The 23,911-nt window shown below is 44.5% G+C and overlaps 1 protein-coding gene and 1 pseudogene across 7 annotated transcripts in view; one reads left to right on the top strand and one right to left on the bottom strand.

The window, feature by feature from the left end:
• Positions 1–1,338: 1,338 nt before the first annotated feature.
• Positions 1,339–23,911, bottom strand: part of TASP1 (taspase 1) — a 318,225-nt gene continuing 295,652 nt past the window's right edge. For all 7 annotated transcript variants that reach the window (XR_015138791.1, XR_015138798.1, XR_015138800.1 and 4 more), the window contains one exon: positions 1,339–1,617. Coding sequence is in view for 4 of the 7 variants with exons in the window: in XM_086331228.1 (XP_086187354.1) it covers positions 1,594–1,617 (24 nt within the window). In the remaining 3 variants the exon portion in view is untranslated. The remainder of the gene's footprint in view (positions 1,618–23,911) is intronic.
• LOC147361268 (cytochrome c oxidase subunit 7A2, mitochondrial pseudogene) lies at positions 4,660–4,921 on the top strand (annotated as a pseudogene).

The raw sequence follows: 23,911 nt of genomic DNA, 5'->3' as shown, positions 1-23,911 counted from the left end.
GTCTCCACTTAGGACTCACTGATGAGTTAGGAAGGATGAGAGGAAAAGGAGCAATTATACATTGTCCAAGCTTTTCCCTCCTTTTCATGTCATTTTCCGCACACACAGTTGGCTAACAGATTTCTTGATTATGCGTGTTTCTTACAAAGCCATTTCCTCCTTTCTGCAGCAGCTTCTGGTTTCAACGGCAAGCGTGGCTTCCCAGGATATCAGTGCTCTGACTTGCTTTGCATGCCCTAGACGTGCATTCAGGCATCCAGTCTTGCTCAACTTGCATGCAGCACAGGCGCACCCGAATTCTGTGCTCACAGGCCATCACGAACATTCTATGAGAATGAACAGCAGCCCCACATGCTGAACACACCTCTTCTGCTCACGTGCAACTTCAGACTTCACTTACATAGGTTAAAAGATAAAATTATTAAGATTGCCCAAGATAGCCATAGCAGAGGACTCAACAAAGTGTGGGACCCTTGGGAGCACAGGTCCGTGCAGCTGCCTGAGTCACAAGCTCACGAAGCTGGCCTGGCCTGTATGTTGTCGAAATCAGCAACAGTGTGAGTCTCCATTTTGTACTTGTTTTATTGCTCTCCCCACACTTGACCTCCTGGGAAATCTGCAGAATCCAGTGTGACATTTTGAGATCATTAAGCATTTGACAGGGGAGGAGAAAGAAATTTAAAGCAAATGTGTCAGGAGTCACACCTAATCAAAGATCAATCCAAAGGCAAGATAAAAGCACTTTGGAAAATACAACATGAGTCCATAGCAAGATAGGGTTTGATCCCAAACATTTTGGGAACAGGTCGGTTACGTCAAGGAACACATAGACGCTCTCTAAAACATCCTGAAACAAAAATATTCACATTTTTTTCCACCTGTCACAATCCCTTTACCCTGTCTCCTTTCAAAAAGACAGAGCTGATGTTCCATATGTAAGCTATAATGTTCAAACTTAAACAGCTTAGTGATATAACTGGATTGTAGTCCATGTGAAAAACAGTACCTCATTGTTCTATCAACAAGAAATAAATCTTATGACAAATTAAAGGTAATATCCCTTTTATGCATTATAAAAATATGCTTTTGTTTCATTTTTATTTTTGAAATCTTTTAAGAATGCATCACACATTTACCTTCTTAAAAAGAGTGTTCAGATTCCTATTTGACCTTTCCTAGAGGACTAAGGATTATTATGTCAAACATCAGTTATCATACTTTCGATTGGATTCAACAAACATTTACTCAGGAGCATTTATAGGCAAGGCACTGTGCCAAGACATTTAATGGCTGTCTTAGTCAATCTGGGATGCTCTAACAAATGCACCACAGGCTAGGTGACTTATAAATGACAGAAATTTATTTCTCACAGTTCTGGAGTCTTGAAGTATGAGGATACCAGCAAGTTTTGATAAGGCTTTTGGTGAGAGCCTTCTTCCTGGTTTGCAGTCAGCCAACTTCTCCTTGTATCTTCACATGGCAGAAAGAGGACTAGCTGGCTCTGGCCTTTTCTTATAAGGGCACTAACTTCACGGATGAGGGCTCCACCCTCATGACATAACCACTTTCCAAAGGCCCAACTTCTGAATATCATCACATTTGGATTAGAGTTTCAACCTGTGGGATTTGTGGGAATACCGTCAGTTCATTGCAATGGCCCCTCTATTTGGTTTTTACGATTCAACTAGAGAGATAAGGCAGACGTGTAAATTCAAAATTCCTCTCAAAACACAGCAAGTGCTATTGCATAAATCTAAACAAGTACCATGAGGACACAGAAAGAGAGGGAGAGAATGTTATGGGAACCCAAATTGGTCCTAAAGGATGATTTGTGATGGCAAGAAAGGGTGTGCCATGTAAGAACTTTATGAGTCAGAAATGGAAATTCCTGGGTGTGAAACATTGCAGAGTAGTTTGTTGGAAGTAAAAAGTGAAAGTGTGAAAGTGTTAGTCCCTCAGTCATGTCTGACTCTTTGTGACTTCATGGACTGTAGCCCACCAGGCTCCTCTGTCCATGGAATTCTTTAGGCAAGAATACTGGCTGCTGCTGCTGCTAAGTTGCTTCAGTCGTGTCCAACTCTGTGCGACCCCATAGACGGCAGCCCACCAGGCTCCCCCCACCACCCCCACCACCCCCACCTCTGTCCCTGGGATTCTCCAGGCAAGAACACTGGAGTGGGTTGCCATTTCCTTCTCCAATGCATGAAAGTGAAAAGTGAAGGTGAAGTGGGTTGCTATTTCTCCTCCAGGAGATCTTCCCTACCAAGGAATAGAACCTGGGTCTCTCACATTGCAGGCGGATTCTTTACCATCTGAGTCACCAGGGAAGCCCATTTTGTTGGAACCTCAGGTCATATGTTTGGCGATATATGAAACAGTGAGGGAATATTAAATATTGTATCTACAGATAATGGGGAGCTGAAGATGCTTTTATAATAAGAAGGTAGCACCAGTGTTACACTTCAGTGCAGCTATGCTTTTTGAAACTTGTTTGTACTTGTAGGAACTGCTGTACTATTATGTGTTATTTTAACTTGTTATTATAAGTTTTCTGTCACTTTTTGGTATGCCAGCTATTCTTGATACTTTCAGTATATATGACTACATTCAAATCTAACTTTCTACTAAAATTCTGTTTCTGGTCTACTAAAAGCTAGGAAACTAAATAGCCAAGATTATTAGAATTGTCTTTAAATAAACACACACAGGCCATGAGAAATTTACTGAAATTTAATATCTCTCTAGATTTTTATTTCACTTAGTAAATAGCAAGGATTCACCTTTTAATGTATAACTTTGATTCCAACAAAGAGTAAGACTTCTAAAGGAAACTTTTGATTAAAAATAGTGGAATTGGCCACAGCTATCTTTTCTTTCTACCCAAATCTTATTGAAATGATAGCCAAGGAATTTAAAAAATAAATTAATCAACAAGGTCAAAGAGGAGGAGAGACGATTTGTTATAAATGCTTTCAACAAATTTTTGGAAGGTGAGAAATGGATGGAGAAACAGTAATTACCTTGGCAGAAGGAAGAAAGGAGAAAGCCAATTGCTTGCAGACAAGTGGGAACAGAGCTGCTTCACCCTGAAGGAACTCTGAGTGGCTTGGGGTTTATAAAGCAATGAAAATTCCAAAAGGGAGGCGAGAGTAAAGCCCAGTGTGGAAAGGGGCATCTGTTGGAAGTCTGCCGATAGCATGTTTGAGCCCATAATGTCTCCTCTCCCTCCGTGTGCATCTATGCGACTACCCTTTCTTTGCTTCAGGGCAGAGAGTTGGAGATTGTCTTCAGAGGACTCAGACTTGGCAAGCAAGCCCTGGGAAATGCAGAGGTGAAGTAAGAGCAAAATAAAGGTCCATGTGTCATACTGCAGGTGCCCCGACCCCCTTTCCCCACCTGGCTTCCAGAACTCCTTTCATCCGTGCAGGCATACGCACACACACACACACACACACACACCCCCCGGCAGGAGATCCAGGTTACCCTATAAAGGGTCCAGAGAAAAGACCTATGGATGATGACATTTGGGAGCGCTTCAGTGAACCAGCGATTCACCCTATGGTAGAGCTTCCCCATGCAGTCTTAGCACCCCCAATCATCATGCCTCACTTCTGAATACAGACTGAGTGGTTTTCTTCTTCCTGACACCAAATACGTGGTATCTTTTCCAACACCATTTCTCTAACTCTCCGAAACCAACTAGGTGTCCAATGATTCAATTCAGTTTTACCATCCACCTAGAGTTAAAGTCTGATCCCCACAAGTTAAAGGGTTCATTTCTACAAGTCTACTCCACGTTAGAGGCCAGTCATAAGTCTCAGGCCTCCCATATTTCTGACCGACCAGCTTTTATATAAATTGAGTGTTCTCATAAACCCCTCCTTGGGTTTGACAACTTGCTGGAATGACTCACAAAACTCAAGAAAGCACTTTACTTACTATTACTGGTTTACTACAGAGGGTACAAGTCAACACGGCCAGATGGCACAGATGCCCAGGGTAAGGCATGGGGAGAAGTTCACAGGACTCCCATGCCTTCTTCGGGCGCACCACCCTCCCTTGGCACCTTCAAGTGCTTACCTACCCAGAAGCTCTCTGAATCCTGTGGTTTAGGATTTTCATGGAATTTTCATTACATAGATGTGATTAAATAATTGAGCACTGGTGATTCAACTTGATTCTCAGCTCTTCGCCCTTCCCCAGAGGTCAGTTGTTGTTGCTGTTCAGTCAGTAAGTCATGTCTAACTCTTTGCAACCCCATGAACTGCAGCACACCAGGCTACCCTGTCCATCACCATCTCCCAAAGTTTGCTCAACTCATGTCCACTGAGTCAGTGATGCCATCCAACCATCTCATTCTCTGTTGCCCCTTTCTCCCCTGCCCTCAGTCTTTCCCAGCATCAGAGTCTTTCCCAATGAGTCAGTTCTTCACATCAGGTGGCCAAAGTATTGGAGTTTCAGAGGGTAAAGCTAAGAGTCCCAACCCTATAATCATCACTTGATCTTCTTGGGGATGGAACAGCTGCCATTTTGAAGCTATCTGGGCTAGTCTATCTGAAATGGAACAGAATTCATGTAGGAATAAATTAAAATTTTTTAAATATTATTAACATTCTCATATAAAAATTGTCATGGTTGGTGGGCAAAAATTGAGCCAAGATGCTACAAAATCTACAGACTCTTGGTCAGATTGCCCAGAGGACCGTAAGTATTGATTCACACAGGCAGTTTGAAAATAAAGTTTCAGAGAAACAAAAGTTGTTTCAGGACTATAACAGAATTCCAGTGCATGTAAAAGGTGGGAAAGCTGATGCCCTTGGTATAGAGCCACCTTGATTCTTACAGTTGATGGAACAGCAGATGCCAGCTGTGGTTTATATATCAGCTGGCTGTGGATTCATTTCTCAAAAAGCAGGATTGACTTCAGTTTATTCTCCCATGAATCAGTCAGTTCAATACCATTTAGCTCTCTGTGGACCAATAATCTGATAAATAACTGAGTTCTTTGAGGATCTATATTTATTTACTTGTACTAGTTAGTTAGTTCAGTCTCTCAGTCGTGTCCGATTCTTTGCGACCCCATGAATCACAGCACGCCAGGCCTCCCTGTCCATCACCAACTCCCGGAGTTTACTCAAACTCATGTCCATCGAGTCGGTGATGCCATCCAGCCATCTCATCCTCTGTCATCCCCTTCTCCTCCTGCCCCCAATCCCTCCCAGCATCAGAGTCTTTTCCAATGAGTCAACTCTTTGCATGAGGTGGCCAAAGTATTGGAGTTTCAGCTTTAGCATCAGTCCTTCCAATGAACACCTAGGACTGATCTCTTTTGGAATGGACTGGTTGTACTAACTGCCGCCAATTAAGCAGGCTTTACCATGAAAAAAAATTCCCAAATAGAAAAGAAATGAAAGATTTCATGCCCAAAGAGCAGGTTTATATATATAAAAGCAGAGCTCTTGAAAATGAAAAATACGGTGGTGGACATTTTTTTTTAATTTCATAGAAAGTTGGCAAAGGTGAGTAAAGTTCCCAGAGAGAAGAGGCAGAGATCAAGGAAATATAAACTAAGAAAAGAAAGCAAAATAGTGGATTAGCACACTATCCACCATTATGAGTTACAAAAAGAGCAACAAAACAAAAAAAAAAAAAAAAAGAGGGAGAGAGAGAGAGAGAGAGGAGAGGAAAGTATCAAAGAAACAATACAAAGGCAAGTTCCCAAGATAGAAAGACATTGGTTTTCGTTGAAAGAGTTCTCTGAGGACTCTAGGCTGTTAAAGGATGAAAATTTTACAGCAAAGAACACAAGTGAGAAATGTATGAACGGCGGGGTGAATAAGAAGGTCCTAAAAGTTTCCAGAAATTAAAAATAGATCATATAGTCATTAGGTAGGAAGACTCCAGATGGACGTTGAGTTATGCTATGGCTTTTGCAATCTTGAGAAAGACTGAGTTTCACGTATGTGCTGCCCTTGAACTCAGAAGAGTGCCTCACCCTGGGGCTTGATGCTGTGGTCACCATTTTTTTAATATTAACTTTATCCTTGAACCCGTAAGTCTGACAGGACAGGGGTGCATGCAGAGAGTTGTCTCCTGGCCGGTCCTCACCTCCCTGGCCTGGGCTCCTGGTTACCTGTTCCCTGACCCCCACCCGGAGAAGACTACACTCACTCACCCACCCAACCAGTACCCCATGCCTGAGGGTGTGTGACATTAAAACAGCAAAGAAAAACACCCATGTGAGGATGAAAGAGAAAGGTCACAAAAGAAAGAAAAAAGCTTTTTTCCTGCTTTTTGAGGGAAAAAAAAAAAAAGCTTCACATTATCATTTTCTCTGGGCCCCATGAAATATGTGGCCAGTCCTGGTTTCAATTTAGAGACTGCTGGAGAAGCAAGAATTTTTTTGTACCTCAAAAGCTCAACTGTGAATATCACCAGAGATAAAAAGAGCAGGTCCTCCTAACGCTGGTGGGTTTTTTAACGATGTCAGGATGGTTCCAATGTGGATGCCCATCCTATGTGGAAATTTCTGGTTTTAATGCGTCTTTTCTGAGCCATGCGCTGGCTATGGAATTAGAGTGCTGACGCCAGACCCTGGATTCACATTTGGACAATATCTGACCCCCAAGAAAAGATGGTTTCAGACGGAACTAGATCCTCCCATGGGAATCCATGAGTGAATGCGGGGGCTTAGTGGAGTTTTCGCCATTGGAACGGAGGCATTTGCATTGGGACAGTTTCTCGGGGTCTTCAAAATTCCAGTTGGAAATTCAAGTTACAGCAAAAATCATCTCAAGGAGGATGAGACTCTGGAAATGACTTCCAAGAATGAACATGACTTCCTTCTCTGGGGAGTTTGAGGAGGCAAAGCACTCTCTTGGTGCCAGAGCCAAAGGGCAGAAGGCGTGAAACACTCAGACTGACCCTGTACCCCCTACCCCCACCCCTCCGCTCCCCACCTCCTGGGTCTCCGGTTTGCATTTTCTCAGACACCAGGGGCATCGCCGGCTGTGAGAATAGCCAAGTCTCGACCTTGCTTCTGAAGTCGGTCCTGCTACTTGCTTCACCACGAGCCACTTTCTGGCAGAGCTGAATTCTCCCCCATCTCCCCCTCAGCGGCCACCCCCGGAGCCTCAGGCCTCACCTGATTTGGTGACCTGACGACTGCCCTCAACACAGGGATTTGCATCGTAAATTGCCACTAAGAGGCCCCTGATACACGTCTTCCTCACAAATTTCTGCTGTCGTGCTCCTCAGGCAGAAGCTGGTGTATCCACTCGTGGCAGGCTGGTGGCGCATCAGACAGGTTCTATTAACTTGGTTGCCAGGTGGTAACCATATTACTTCACGCTTCCCGGGAGATTTTGTGCAACACGATTACCTTTGACAGGTCTTGAATGGGACAGCAATTTTCAGCAAATGTTTTCAGTAACCAGAGGCCAGAAGGAAAGGAAATGGGAACGCTTTGGTTCAACTCTGAGTGTGGCTCTGACAGCTCTTCAGCACCTCTGTAGTGTTAGAAACTGGAATTCTGTGGAAATTCGGGCACGTGGGCCTTGATGGAAGGTTGCTGAGCAGGGCCAATGGTTCCCACTGTATTTAAGAGAGAATGTGTCCTCACACGGGGTAAAAATTCCTTATCTTGGGGAAGTTCTTCAGAGCTGCAGGATACAGTAGAGTTTTCTTTCATCGGGGTTTCATGCTAAAAATATCTTATCCTTCTTCACACTAATCGCACACTGAAGATGTTGATGTGCACTTCTTGGACTCGCTTGAGTTTATAGCACCCTCAGCATTCCTGAAGATGTAGGTCAATTCACACTCCACGTATTTAGTTTTTAGTTTCAGGAAAAAGAGACTAAAAGTCATCACAAGTGGGTTATTCAAGATCTGGTCTTACAGGGGCCCTGGTGACTGAGTAGTAAAGAAGCCACCTGCCAATTCAGGAGACACAGCTTCAATCCCTGGTCCAGGAGGATCCCACACACTGCCGAGCCACTGAGCCCAGGCACCACAATGACTGAGCCCGTGCTCTAGAGCCCAGGAACTGTGGCTACTGAGCCCACGCACCCTGGAGCCCATGGTGCACAAGAGCACCGCCCTGCAACAAAGGGTAGCCCTGGCTCACCACAGCTAGAGAAAAGCCCACATAGCAACGAAGACCCAGCATGGCCAAAAATAAGTAAAGGGAAAAGGTTAATTTTTTTTTTAGTCTGGTCTTACAGAGTAAGAATATGAAAGCCAGTCGCTTCTCCACACGCCCCCACCCCCACCAGTATCACCAACACACACACACACACAAGACACATGTCACTTTCCAAGATAATACAAAACAAAATACCCACAGTCGCTAGTCACACATCATGGGAAAAGAAAAGAACCATCTGGTTCCCGAAGAATCAGGTAGTAAAAGGCTTGATTACACACAATTGATAATTCTGGGGTTGAACATAAGGTCAGGTGGCCTTGACCACATCCCCAGAATGGACTCTGATTCACATCCCGCTGGCCTGGTGCAGAGCACAACTTCCCTTGGGCACACCCAAGAGAAGAGCCTACACTTTGCTCCCATTTCGTGAGCAGAGTTTTACAGACAAGTTTCCTTTTGATCTCCAGTCACTAGACACATGATATCATCAGCTCTAAATGAAGCCACATTTTCCCTCTCTCCCAGTGCTGGTCTCGTGGGCAGGGGAAACGCCGGCTAATCTGTAACATGCTGCAGATTGCAACATCTCTTGGTGTCACCGTCCGTCACCTTCTTATTTGGCTTACTGGCCATTTTGTCAATAACAGTTACTTGGGGAATCGATTTTGATTATAAACTTTTCCTGCATACCTCATCCCAACCAGAGTTTGACTTTTGGCCATTACTGCTTTTGAACTTGTTTCCATGTGTCTCCAAACTTTCTTTTCTTGTCCATGACCTTTGGGCAGAGAACAACAGTCCCAAAAGAGATCTGCAGAGAACATCATAGAGAATAACTCATTTAGACCTGCTCCTTGTTTCCCCAAAATCACAAGAGGTGGTGTGTCAACCTTTTATAATGAACGTGAATCTTCTGCTTGGTTTGAAAGATAAGAAAAGGAAACACAACAGTCAGCATGTGTGTAATCAAGCCACATCACGCACAAGGACAAAACAGTAGGTTGAAGTCTTTTCTGTGACTACTTTAATAATAATAGCCTAAATCAGTTTCAGCAACAGTCCTTCCAATGCATATTCAGGGTTGATTTCCAGGATTGACTGGTTTGATCCCCTTGCAATCCAAGAGACTCTCAGAGCCTTCTCCAGCATCACAGTTCGCAAGCATCAATTCTTCAGCACCCAGCCTTCTTATGGTCCAACTCTTACATCCATACATGACTACTGGAAAAACCATAGCCTTGACTATATGGACCTTTGTCAACCAAGTGGTGTCTTTGCTTTTTAATATGCTGTCTAGGTTTGTCATAACTTTCCTTCCAATGAGCAAGCTTCTTAATTTCGTGGCTGTAGTCACCATTTGCAGTGATTTGGGAGCCCAAGAAAATAAATGCCACTTCCACTTTTTCCCCATCTATTTGCCATGAAGTGATGGGACCATTGGTTAGTTAGGCTAATATTTTCTCACTTGGTCATAGGTCACAGTTCTAACCAATGAGACCCAAATAGAAAAAAGAAATCTCCTAAGGGAATTTCTGGGAAAACTCTGGATTCTCCTCTTCCTCCTTTGATTAGAGTTGTAGCATATATCTCAGGACTCTGAGACACCACAGCAATGAAATTCAATGTGTTAAGGATGACAACGTGGGCACCTGAGCATCACTGAGCAACTGAACCAATGCCAGCAACCTCCTACCTTTAAACTCCTTATCAAGTGGGAAAATAACTGCCCACTTATATAAGCTGCTGCTAATCGCATTTTCTGCTACATGCACTATTCCTAAGTGATACACCTAATCACCTAGAAAAAGCTTCATTTTATCAACATATACTGTTCTAAGGGTTTTTGTTTTGAAAGAGATAAACTACCTGCCTTCTTGTTTAACCCCAAACTTTTCAAATTTGCCATTTAAATTAACTTTAGTAACAACTGTATTTTTGTAATAACAATAATAATAATAACTGATGTTCTATGGCACTTAGGTTTCATTATCTCATTAGTCTTATCTCCATTTTTCTTTGGTGGTGGGTTTTTTTGTTTTTTTTTCTAGCTGTGCCTCTTGGCTTGTGGGACCTTAGTTCTCTGACCAGGGACTGATCCCAGGCCCACAGCACTGAATCCTAACCATTGGACTGCCAGGGAATTCCTCTTTTATCTTCATTTTAAAGTAAGAAAACTGTGACTATAGTTAACAATACTATACTGTATAGTTGAAAGTTCCTAAGAGAGTAGCTCTTAAAATTTCTCATCACAAGAAAAAAACTTTTGAGCAATGTGAGGTGATGTATATTAACTAAACTTATTGTGGTGATTATTTTGCAAATACATAAATCATGTTATTCACCTTGAACCTATACAGTGTTTTATGTCCATTATATCTCAACGAATCTGGAAAAAAGAAAAGAAAGAAAACTAAAGTGCAGAAGAGACTGAAGCTGTCCAGGAAGTAGTTGGGACTTAAGTTCAAGTACTGTGGTTGTAAATACTTCCCTCTTTCAGTCATATGATGTGCTAAGTCTTCTCCAGTGAAGTCCAGCAAAGACTCAAACCTACTGTTTGGAGACTGAGTCAACAGGAGCTTTCCCAAGGTCAATTCTAAAAGCCAGCTGTGATGTCAACCACATCAAGAGCAAGGTTTATTTCCTAAGCAGTTCACCCAGACAGAGCCTCGTGGCCCCAAGGCCCGTCACTGTATGAGGTAGGACTTGGTTCCAGCAGTGGAGTGCCTGTTGGTGTCACATTAAAATTCATACAGTGAAATCCTAGTCCCAATATAATACTTGAAACTTGGGGGCCTTCGGGGGGTAATTAGGGTGGAGCCCTGGTGGATGGAACTAGTTATAAGAAGCAGCTAGGGCGCTAGTGAGCTTTCTTTTCTGCCATGTGAGGATACAAATGAGAAAGAGAGCTGTCACCAAGAACTCAAGCACGCTGATACTCCGACCTCAGACTTTCAACCTCCTGAGCTGTGAGAAATAAATGCTTCCTGTTTAAGTCATCCAATTTAAGGGATATTGTTATAGCAGCCAGCACTGACTAAAACTTTTCCCAAAATGTCAGAGAAGAAGTACGCTAACTTTTCCTAGTCCTCTAGACAGTGGTCCCCAATCTTTTGACACCAAGGATGGATTTCATGGAAGACAATTTTCCCACAGACAGGGGTCAGGGGGGATGGTTTGGGGATGATTCAAGTACATCACATTTACTGTGGGCTTTATTTCTATTATCATTGTATCAGCTTCACCTCAGATCATCAGGTGTTAGATCCTGGAAGTTGGGGAACCTTGCTCTAGAAATAGGATACTTTCATCCTTTCTTTTCTAATACCTTTCATTTATTTAGGTAACCTCAAATAACCTCAAATTTGGTTTTTAAGTACATGAACCAATCTTTTATAGCATAATAATAAAGAAGCTAGCCTCTGTATTCAGAGAAGGCAATGGCACCCCACTCCAGTACTCTTGCCTGGAAAATCCCACGGACGGAGGAGCCTGGAAGGCTGCAGTCCATGGGGTCGCTGAGGGTCAGACACAACTGAGCGACTTCACTTTCACTTTTGACTTTAATGCATTGGGGAAGGAAATGGCAACCCACTCCAGTGTTCTTGCCTGGAGAATCCCAGGGATGGGGGAGCCTGGTGGGCTGCCGTCTACGGGGTTGCACAGAGTCAGACACGACTGAAGTGACTTAGCAGCAGCAGCAGCAGCAGCCTCTGTATTTACACAGAGCCAATTCCATTGTGGCCCCACTACCTACTAGGTATGACTTTGAGCAAGTTATTAGTAACTTCCTGGGAATTCAGTCCTCTTGTCTACAACACAGGGATAATATATTCACAATATTTCAAGGGAGTTTTGAGGATTAAATGAGATACTGTGAACCTAAGAATGTGAAGCTCATATATATAATGTTTTATGCATATTTCTGATGATTCCTGCTATCTCTTCCAATTCTATAACTCAGTAACAGGAAAAAAGAAATTGAAGTGAGTACAAATGTAAATGTGTATCTTTCAACTCTTTACTTTCTATCAATAACACCTCTCCCCTTATAACCTGGTTTTTCTGGTGCCAGATTCACTGATGGTTGATGTGGATTTAGTGCATGTCTGCTTTGTGGCCATCAAGGTGGCATAACCCTCTACCAGCAAAAAGACTACAACTCACTGATGGTTCAGATGATGGTTAGTGTCTTTTAGCAATAAAGTGTTTTTTTGATGTATGTACTTTTTTTTTAGATATAATGCCATTACATACTTGAGAGACTACAGTAGAGCGTAGACCTGTTACATGCACTGAGAAACCAAAAACTTCTGATTTATTGCATGACTCAATTTATTGTGATTTCCCCTGACTGTGGTGGTCTGACACTAAACCTGCAGCATCACTGTGGTGTGCCTGTCTATACCGGGAAGTTTGGGTTACTGCTGAGGGGTCAGCAGTGAAACTAAGGAAATGTGTAATCATCAGAGATGCCAGCTTCTGACTATTGCTATTGGCATGTGCTAGAAATTTGAGTTCTGAGAAAGACAGTGGCAGCGGCCTGAAGAAGGGAAATCATAATACCATTGTTTGCGCCAAACATCACGAGACAGATATACTTTATAAATATTATTCCTTATCGCATCTCTATTAGGTCAGTTCCATTAGCCTATTTTGTAAGTGAGGAAATAGGAGTTCTGAGAAGTTAAATCGCACACCTAAGATCATGGTTCTAGAGGAGAGGGGAGTCAGGCTTTGAACTGAGGTCTATCCAACTCTAGCACCAGGAAGCTAAACCACTAAGCCAACTGTCCAACTATGACTCCAGTACCAGAGAGGCCACTGCACAGGTTGGAAGACCTGAGTCTTCTGAGCTTTCAATCTTCTCTTTCTATATGACCTGAAGCAACTTATCTGCTCTGTTTGAACTTTGTAAAGTCAAGGTTGATGATAAATCAAAGGAGATGACGTGCATATGAACGGGTTCAGCAACCAGCCACAACCAACTCTTCTTCTGAAGTCCCTTTCTCTCACCTCCTCCTCCCCACAGTGATGAACTTTAGTTGGCAGATCAGTTGCTCTTGCTACCTTTACAAACAACTCCAAAACTTAGTGGCTTAAAACAAACACTTGTTGTTTGTTATTTTATTATTTTTCAGACTTCTATGACTGGCTGGATGTCTCCTTACATAGACTCTCTCATGTGTCTGGGATCCAATGGGAGGGTCAGCTGGGGGCCAATGATTCTAGAAGGGCCACAGTTATATGCTGGGGATTTAATGGCAGTGGGTCAGGCAAGGAGGTGATGCACCCAGTGTCTCAGTCTCTAGCAGGCTGGCTGGGGCTTGTTCAAATGGTGGTCACAGAGAACTAGAGAAGGTGTGCAAAGCCCAGGTTCACAGCTAGCATGTGCTCACCTCCACATTCTATTAGCTGAAGCAAGTCACAGGCCAGCCCAGATGCAGTGGGGGCGGAAACAGATTCAGCCCTTGGATGAGCGGAGTGCAGACTCACGTGCACAGTCAGGAAGGGCACGTGGCATCGGAACCACCAGGGACTGCTGTCAGCCAGTTCTGCAGAGCCACTCATGTGCTCAGCATTCTCGAGTTTTCTCTGCCCCAAGAACCAGACGGTTTGTTTTTCCAGTAGGGCACAGATTGCAGGTCTGGTTGGGTTGTTTGTTTTTGTGATTGTTTTGACTTTTAGCTATTTCCAGGATGTTTCTTTCAGAGAGGAAAAGGGCTTAGTTCTATCCCCATGATCTGTGACAGCCAAGGAAACCATAAACAAGATGAAAAGACAACCCTCAGAATGGGAGAAAGTAATTGCAAATGAAGCAGCTGACAAAGGATTAATCTCCAAAATATGGAAGTAGCTTATGCAGCTCAATATCAGAAAAACAAACAATGCAATCAAACAATGGGCCGGAGACTTAAACAGACATTTCTTGAAAGAAGACATACAGATGGCTGATGAACAGATGAAAATATGTTCAACATCACTTATTATTAGAGAAATGAAAATCAAAACTACAATGAGGTATCACCACACACTGATCAGAATGGCCATCATCAGAAAAGCTGCAAATAATAAATGCTGGAAAGGATGTGGCAAAAAGGGAACCCTCTCCCACTGCTGGTTGAAATGTAAACTAATACAACCATTATGGAGAAGAGTATGGAGATTTCTTTAAAAAAAAAAACAAACTAGCACTACCATATGACCCAGCAATCCCACTACTAGTCATATACGCTGAGAAAACCATGGTTGAAAAAGACACAGGTATCCCAATATTCACTGCAGCACTATTTACGATAGCCAAGACATAGAAACAACCTAAATGTCCATCAACAGATGAATGGATAAAGAAGTTGTGGTACATATATACAATGCAATATTACTAAGCCTTAAAAGGAACACATTTGAATTAGTTCTGCTGAGGTAGATGAACCTAGAACCTGTTATACAGAGTGAAGTTAAGTCAGAAAGAGAAAAACAAATATCATATATGAATGCATATGTATGGAATCTAGAAAAATGGTGAACCTATTTTCAGGGCAGGAATAGAGACTCAGATGTAGAGAACAGACTTATGTACACAAAGAGGGCAGGAGAGGGTGGGACGGATTGAGAGAGCAGCACTGGGATATGTACATTACCATATGTAAAGCTAGTGAGAACTTGTTGTATAATACAGGGAGCTCTATGACAACACAGAGGTGTGGGGTGGGGTGGGAGGTGGGAAGGACGTTCAAGAGGGAGAGGACACTTGAATACCTATGGCTGGTTCATGCTGATGTGTGGCAGAAACCAAAACAACACTGTAAAATAATTATCCTCCAATTAAAAATAATTTTTTTTTTTAAAGATGAGCTGTGACAGAGTGTTGCTTTGTGGTCAGAGGTCCCGGAACCTGGGGCAGAACCAGCAGAGACTGAGACAGGCTCTTGGGGCACCAGAGGCTGCCCTTTCCAAATAAGAAGATGTTGGTGTTTTCCTCTGAGGCACGTGGAGCTGCCCCACAGCCAGGGTTTTCCACATCAAAATCTTGACCAGAGCTCCCCGGCCTTGCCGGGGACCAGGGAGAGCTCACCTCACCAGCTGGTTGGAAGCACTCCCAGCCTGATGGATTTGTGGAACTCCGGCTGGCCCTCAGTGATAATATTTGGCTCACGCTTCCTCTGCTTTAAAGTTTGGATATTGCACAAGACGTACAAAAGGTGGCAGAGAGCCTTGGAATGTCCCTTTGATGAAATCACCCTGGGGCCTTTTGCAGGAGGATGAGAGGGTCACATGCTCCCTACAGGGTCCTCCTGATGGAGTGTGCATACCAGGCGTGGGCGCTCACTCAGCTTGGGTCACTTCCCTCCATCTGGGGCCTGGACAAGGAGAAGCTCGAGGCTGTGGCTGCAGAAAGGCAGGAAGGAATGTCTCAAGAAGAGGGAAAGTTGAGCTCATGCATTTTGCTGGCAGAACCTCTGAGAACAGGGCCTTCTTGGGAGAAACTATTGCAACACGGCTGAGAGGCTGTGAGGTCAGGGAGGGTCCTGGGTCACGGAGGGTTGTGGGGTGGGGGGGTTGTCCAAATGTCTGTTCCTGGCCTCTGTTCCCTCAGGCAGAGTCTTGCATGGCGGCACCCCTGCGAGAGTGGGCAAATGAGAAGCTTCACCATCACTCCACCCTACTCACACGTAGGTATTAAATGAGATCCGGCAGGAGGCCAGGACCACATCTGCCTGGAGGCTGCCTGGGGAAGCCAGAGCCTCCCCCAACACCACCCATGGCCACCTCACCCAGCACTCTCTGGAGGGCAGAGCTCAGCAGCACCTGCAGGAGGCCCAGCCTGGCTCTTGGGAAATGGCCCTGCTGGTCTGCATTCCCCGGGTTCTTGTTTCCTGGCTCTGGAGACAATGCCAAGTTCAGTTCTCACCCACAGGAAAGTTTCCAAATCGGAAAACCAAGGAGGTGCCACAAATCACACCCAGATCAGGGTACAAACAAAAGAAGCCCATCCGCTTTCTTTCCGTGCGTTTCTCCCAGATGGCTCCAGGACCATGGCCTGAGGGCAGCAGATCTGGGCCAGGCAAGTGTGGTTCCTGCCTACTTCATGAGAAGGTCCTCCTGACCCAAGGATGGCCTAGCTCCTTCCTCAGATGTGCAACCCCCCCGGCACCACCATCTGGCATTCTTGCTCCCCTCTAGGCCTCAGTGAAATGCAACCTCCCTCCTCCCACTCATACCCTGGCCCTTCACCTGGGACTCCATTTGCTGAGCATGTGCCCAGGTCTCCCAGCAGATGGCTGCAGCCAGCCGGGAGGAAGAAAGGCTCTACGGACCCCAACAAATAGGGTCCATTCCTGCAGAATCCAGAAACTGGGAGGATTTCTAAGTGGGCAGCCCCGTCTCCAAGATCCCCCCCAAGAGCCAGGCTAACCTCACCCATGAGCTTTGCACACTCCCATATCATCAGCCACTTAGGAATGGCCTTCCTCTTGAGGATGTCCTGCTCCACCATTTTTCCACTGCTCCACCAAGACCGAGTCCATCTTTCTTTGTATTTTGTTTTTTTATTAAAGACTACACTCTTTTTAGGAAAACAAATATCATATAATATTGCTTGTACGTGGAATCTAAAAAATGGGACAAATGAACTTGTTGCAAAACAGAAATAGAGACACAGAGGAAGAGAACAAGCTTATGAATTCAAAGGGGGCAAGGAGGGTGCGCTGAACTGAGATTGGGGTTGACATATATACACTAATATGTATAAAACAGATTAACTAATGAGAACCCATTGAGTAGGAAACCCTACTCAATGTTCTGTGGTGACCTAAAAGGGAAGGAAATCTAAAACAGAGGGGATATATGTATAACTGATTCACTTTGCTGTACAGCAGAAAATAACACAATACTGTATAGCAACTGTACTCCAATAAAACTTAATTTAAAAAAATAGAATATCCTATTTTTGGGTATCCAGTGGATCTTTTGGTTGTGTGATACTATCAGGACTGTCACCCTGAGAGGGAGAAGCATGACCTCTGAAGGCTAGGATGTACCCTTGATCTTGAACTCCAGGCTCTTGGAGGGCAGGTGGTGGGGATGCTCTCCAGTCTACAGTGTCTGGAACCCACACACATATGCCCAGACTGAATCTCCCAAGTTTCCTTCAACACAACCCTTAGACTTTTCAGATTCTAAAAGGGTGCAATTAACATAGAGGCAAAGGGAAGGGAGAGTGTCTGTGTAATAGGAAGGGAAATTGGGAGCAAAGAGATGGGGGAGATGCTCAGATAAATTACAGATTCTGAAGATTTAGCAGAAAGATCTACCGGTACACATCTCTGTGCCTAGGGGAGGTTTTCTGGAATGAAAGCTTTATTCTTTCAACAATCTTGTGGCTACAGTTGGTAACATCCAATTTACCAGGAAGAAAATACCAAGTATGAAAGAGGACGTTCACTGAGGCCAAGTACTCCAGCATCTCTCATTCTCCTCCTGTCTCCCCAGGGCCTTGTCTTCTCCACACATCCCCGAGTCCTTCTGATTCTGTGTTCACCTGCCTCCAGGCTCGCTCAGCACCTGACATGATTAATGGGCCATGACAGGCCCAGGAAACAGCCCCAGCACCTCCAAGATTTCTTTGGCTTTCTTTCACAGCAGAGGCCCTGCAGTCAGGATTCTCCTGCACTCAGTCCATGCAAGGAGATCAGGCCTCTTACAGGTAAGCATGTCCGGTCAAGCTGCCCGCACCCACTCCCCGTCCACAGGGCACCTTCACACATTCCTGGGCTGGAGCCTGGAACCTGCCCTGATTCTACCTTTAAAAACCTGGTGAAATTAACACAACATTGTAAATCAACTAGATTTCAACAACAAAAAAATTTTTTTGTTTAAAGAAAGAAAACCTGATGAAGATTTTTGAATCCTTTCCATCTCTTTTTTAAATTATAAAGACAATATAACCACATTACAGAAAACAAAGACACTGCATTTAAAATTTTGCTTTTATTTGTTTTGTCCTTATTTGTTCACAGATAGGTTTATTTTTCTTTTTCACATTCTTTTCCTTTATGGTTTATTGCAGGATATCAAACATAGTTGCCTGTGCTATACAATAGGTCCTTGCTGTTCATCTATTTTATCTGGAGTAATTTGTATCTGCTAATCCCAAACTCCTAATTTATCCCTTCCCCACCCCCTCTCCCCTTTGGTAACCATGAGTTTGTTTTCTACCTCCATGTGTCTGTTTTGTATATAAGATCATTTCTGAGTCTTTTTTTTTTTTAAATAGCAGTAGTCAGAATGTAGAAAATTCTTTGGGCTCACTTTTTCTCCCCTCCATTGCCCTTTGTGATCTGGGAGGCCTCTGGGCCCAGGAGTCCACCCAGGGCAGAGTGGGTCAGGAGCCGCTCATAAGGCAGCGTCCTGGGGCTGACCGCGTCCTCCTCCTCCTTCCCTGTGAGAAGCTGGGGAGCCCTCGGCCTCCACAGGGCGCCAGGAGAAAACCGAATGGCTTCCCGGAAGTGAACACCCAGCCTATCCGGGGTCAGGGCTCCTGCAGGCTCCCTGGCGGCCCCGTGGCTGTCAGGGGGAGGTCGAGCTCGCGCCTTTTCCCAGTGGGTGATGCAAGGCTGGCCCTGCCCAGAACAGAGCCGTCAGTGTCTCTGGAGGACGGACCTTGGCGCCAGCTTCAGAGTGGGTGGAACACTGAGCTTTTGTTAGTGCGCCAGCCCCATCCGTTCCACTGTTTCCATAAACCCAGCGGGTTTCCCTGACTCTGCCAGAGGTAGACTGGAAGGGAAAGCCCTGGTGTGAGCAGGACCCTGGGCACGGACCCTCACCACTGCCACAGCCTCCTCAGTGCCTAGACAGTCTCTTCACATGAAAACAGCTCCCTCCCAAGCCTGAAAAAAACGAATGAAGAGCGGGACTGTTTGGCCAACACGCTGGCTAAGAGAAACCTTGGAGGCAGCTCAACGGCTACTGCTGTTCCACAGGGGCCACGCGTCCAAACACAAATATTACACTTGGCAGTCTGGTTGTCTCCTGATTCACAACTTAAGATGGCGCTTTGGGGGGGTCATGTAGAAGTTGGGGAAGAGAGAGATGAAGAAAAAAGATACTAAGCCTCCTGGAACAAAGTGAGCTTTTGATTTCTAGACAGTATTGAACTGGTACTAGGGTTTAAAATCCACCCTGGTTAAAGGCTTCTTTTCTAGGAGTTTTTGGAGCAGAAGGAATTGTGTAGGTGCACCCCCTCCCCCAGCTCTTCCTGTTGGAGCTCTCAGGACAGAAACCTGAAAATAAAAATGGCAGTGCCTGGATTCTTGGGAGACTGACATCTAATCCCCACAACTCAAGACTAGAAGCCATGGCAGTCCACTTCATGAAGATTTTTCCTGCACCACTGTGTGGTACAGAGGACGAGATGGTTGCATGGCATCACTGACTCAATGGACATGAGTTTGAGCAAGCTCTGGGAGACGGTGAAGGACAGGGAAGCCTGGCGTACTGCATCCATGGGGTCACAAAAAGACAGTCATGACTGAGTTACTGAACAACATTGTGTCCTGTATTCTTTTATGAGATGGCCAGAGGTACAGCCCCAACAGGAGACAGAGGGGAGGCTCAGTTCAGTCAGTTCAGTGGCTAGTCATGTGTGACTCTTTGCGACCCCATGGACTGCAGCATGTCAGGCTTCCCTGTCCATCACCAACTCTTGGAGCTTACTCAAACTCATGTCCATTGAGTCAGTGATGCCATCCAACTATCTAGTCCTCTGTCATCCACTTTTCCTCCTGCCTTCAATCTTTTCCACCAGTCTTTCCCAATGAGTCGGTTCTTCACATCAGATGACCAAAGTATTGCAGTTTCATCTTCAACATTAGTCCTTCCAATGAATATGCAGGACCGATTTCCTTCAGGATTGACTGGTTTGATCTCCTTGCAGCCCAAGGGACTCTCAAGAGTCTTCTCCAACACCACACTTCAAAAGCATCAATTCTCCAGCGCTCAGCTTTCTTCATAGTCCAACTCTCACATCCGTACATGACTACTGGAAAAACCATAGCTTTGATTAGATGGACCTTTGTTGACAAAGTAATATCTTTGCTTTTTAATATGCTATCTAGGTTGGCGATAGCTTTTCTTCCAAGGAGCAAGTGTCTTTTAATTTCATGACTGCGATCACCATCTGCAGTGATTTTGGAGCCCAAGAAAATAAAGTCTGTCACTGTTTCCCTTTTTTCCCCATCTATTTGCCATGAAGTGATGGGACCAGGCAGCATGATCTTAGTTTTCTGGATGTTGAGTTTTAAGCCAATTTTTCACTCTCTTTTTTTACTTCCATCAAGAAGCTCTTCAGTTCTTCTTCACTTTCTGCCATAAGGGTGGTGTCATCTGCATATCTGCGGTTATTGATATTTCTGCCAGCAATATTGATTCCAGCTTGTGCTTCATCCAGCCCAGCATTTAGCATGATGCAATCTGCATTTAAGTTAAATAAGCAGGGTGAAAATATACAGCCTTGACATACATTTCCCGATTTGGAACCAGTCTGTTGTTCCATGTCCAGTTCTAACTGTTGCTTCCTGACCTGCATACAGATTTCTCAAGAGGCAGGTCAGGTGGTCTTGTATTCCCATCTCTTGAAGAATTTTCCACAGTTTGTTGTGATGCACACAATCAAAGGCTTTGGTAAGTCAGTAAAGCAGAGGTAGATGTTTTTCTGGAACTCTCTTGCTTTTTCGATGATCCAGTGGATATTGGCAATTTGATCTCTGATTCCTCTGCCTTTTCTAAATCCAGCTTGAACATCTGGAAGTTCATGGTTCACGTACTGTTGAAGGCTGGCTTGGGGAATTTTGAGCATTACTTTGCTAGTGTGTGAGATGAGTGCAATTGTGAGGTAGTTTGAAGATTGTTAGGCATTGCCTTTCTTTGGGATTGGAATGAAAACTGACCTTTTCCAGTCCTGTGGCCACTGCTGAGGTTTCCGAATTTTCTGGCATACTGAGAGCATTTTAACACCATCATCTTTTAGGATTTGAAATAGCTAAACTGGAATTCCATCATCTCCACTAGCTTTGTTCATAGTGATGCTTCCTAAGGCCCACTTGACTTCACATTCCAGGATCTCTGGCTCTAGGTAAGTGATCACACCATCATGGTTATCTGGGTCATGAAGATCTTTTTTGTATAGTTCTTCCGTGTATTCTTGCCATCTCTTCTTAATATCTTCTGCTTCTCTTAGGTCCACACCAGTTATGTCCTTTATTGTGCCATCTTTGTATGAAGCATTCCCTTGGTATCTCTCATTTTCTTGAAGAGATCTCTAGTCTTTCCCATTCCATTGTCTTCCTCTATTTCTTTGCATTGATCACTGAGGAAGGCTTTCTTATCTCTCTCCGCTGTTCTTTGGAATTCTGCATTCAAATGGGTATATCTTTCCTTTTCTCCTTTGCCTTTCACTTCTCTTCTTTTCTCAGCTATTTGTAAGGCCACCTGAGACAGTCATTTTGCCATTTTGCATTTCTTTTTCTTGGGGATGGTCTTGATCACTGCTTCCTGTACAATGTCACAAACCTCCATCCATAGTTCTTCAGGAATTCTATCAGATCTAATCCTTTGAATCTATTTGTCACTTCCACTGTATAATTGTAAGGGATTTGATTTAGGTCATACCTGAATGGCCTGGTGGTTTTCCCTACTTTCTTCAATGTAAGTCTGAATTTTGCAATAAGGAGTTCATGATATGAGTCCCAGTCAGCTCCCAGTCTTGTTTTTGCTGATGGTATAGAGCTTGTCCATCTTTGGCTGCAAAGAATATAATCAATCTGATTTCAGTATTGACCATCTGGTGATGTCCATGTGTAGAATCTTCTCATTTGTTGGTGGAAGAAGGTGTTTGCTATGACCGGTGTGTTCTCTTGGCAAAAGTCTGTTAGCCTTTGCCCTGCTTAATTTTGTACTCCAAGGCCAAATTTGCCTGTTACTCCAGGTATCTCTTGACTTCCTACTTTTGCATTCTGCTGCTGCTGCTAAGTGGCTTCAGTCATGCCTGACTCTATGCGACCCTATGGACAGCACTCCACCAGGCTCCTCTGTCCATGGATTCTCTAGGCAAGAATACTGGAGTGGGTTGCCATTTCTCTTGTATTCTAGTCCCCTAAAATGAAAAGGACATCTTTTTTTGGGTGTTAGTTCTAGAAGGTCTTTAGGTCTTCATAGAGCCATTCAACTTCAGCTTCGTCAGCATTACTGGTTGGGGAGACAGAGGGGAGGCTCAGGAAAAGCCATCGTTTACTATACACATGGGTCCTACAGGGAGGAAGAATGGTGTCTACACAGGCCATGTGGGAAAGATACCAAGGTGATCAGGAGGCAAGAGACCTTCAGAATGAGGGGGATGTTCAGGTCATGGCCTTCATTGGAATTCTACTGGAAAGGCAAAGCAAGGCAGGGTCAACTGTTTAGGACTGGCTCATCTAAATATTTTCAGTGGGCTTTGGACTTCAAAGGTGGTCCTTCATTGCCTGGCACCTGGCCCTGGCCCTGGAATGATTAAGGTACCCTTCTAGGGTGCATGGGCCAGGTATAGCTCTGGATTGGTTAGTTTACATGTCAGGGACACATTCCTGCCTCATTCCTTTGCTACTTCTAATAATTGGTAGCCCAGGGAGGGGCAGTCAAAAATTTTTTCTAAGATGGGAAAACATCATAGTATACAGAAAATTATGAATAGTACACAATGGGCTTCCCAGGTGGCTCAGTAGTAAAGGATCCATCTGCCAGTGGTGCAGGAGACATGGGTTCAATCCCTGGGTCAGGAAGATACCCTGTAGGAAGAAATGGCAACCAACCCCAACCCCATGGACACAGGAGCCTGGCAGGCTACAGTCTATGGGGTCACAAAGAGTTGACACAACTGAGCAATTTAGCATGCACACATGCACATAATATGCAGTAGTCTTCTCCAGTTGAGACCACAGTCAATGAAAATACACCTGACCTCATCAGGGATGCCAAATCCCAAAGACAACAGAGTTCTGTGCATAGCACCATGCCAGCAACGAGGCACATATACTGTGCTGAGTTAAGTGCACCTGGGGATGGGCAAGGAGAGTCTTCCCAGGGGTGCCAGAGCTGATGGCTGATGGGGGGTGGGCAGCAAAACCCACTTCTGGGGCTCAAGCCTTTGAAACTGGGGGTCCCAGACTTCAGCAGTCATATGAACTTCAGAGAAGCTAGAAAAATATGCAGTCATCTGTTAAGCTGCCCTTTCTTCATTTATGCCCCAGCTATCTTAGCTCCTTAAGAGATACACAATTTGGGGTTCCCTTCCAGGAGGGCATTGCAATACATACCATTTGAACCGATGCTTGTGCTTCTAATCTAATAATTATCGTGCAGCCTTAACCTCTTAGATGCTCAAGTATGTTCATAATAGAGGAAGTTAAAAACAACAAAAGTCAACAGTGAAAAGTGAATTGACTAAAAACATTCTGTAGGTGTATCTGTATCTTCACAGAAAGAAAACTCTATGTATCAGAGCCCTTCTCTGCCTGCCCCCCACATTCCTGCCTTGACTCATAAAACAGGAGGCCCCTCCAACTCTGTGGCTTTCTCAACAGCTCTGAATAGGCTGCACCCAGCCTTGGCACCAACCATTCACCCTGGAGAGACTGGCTTATGTCACAGAAGCCAGTGGCACAGAAGGTGATGGGGCCATTCTGCCTCAAAGCCCTGACACAGAGCCTCCCTCTTTCTTAGCCTCTCGGA

The sequence above is a fragment of the Bos grunniens genome, chromosome 13 (assembly GCF_055505025.1).
Source record: "Bos grunniens cultivar Pamir isolate PY7600 chromosome 13, Bosgru_T2T1.0, whole genome shotgun sequence".
NCBI lineage: Eukaryota > Metazoa > Chordata > Mammalia > Artiodactyla > Bovidae > Bos > Bos grunniens.
This window is presented reverse-complemented; position numbering and strand designations above follow the sequence as displayed.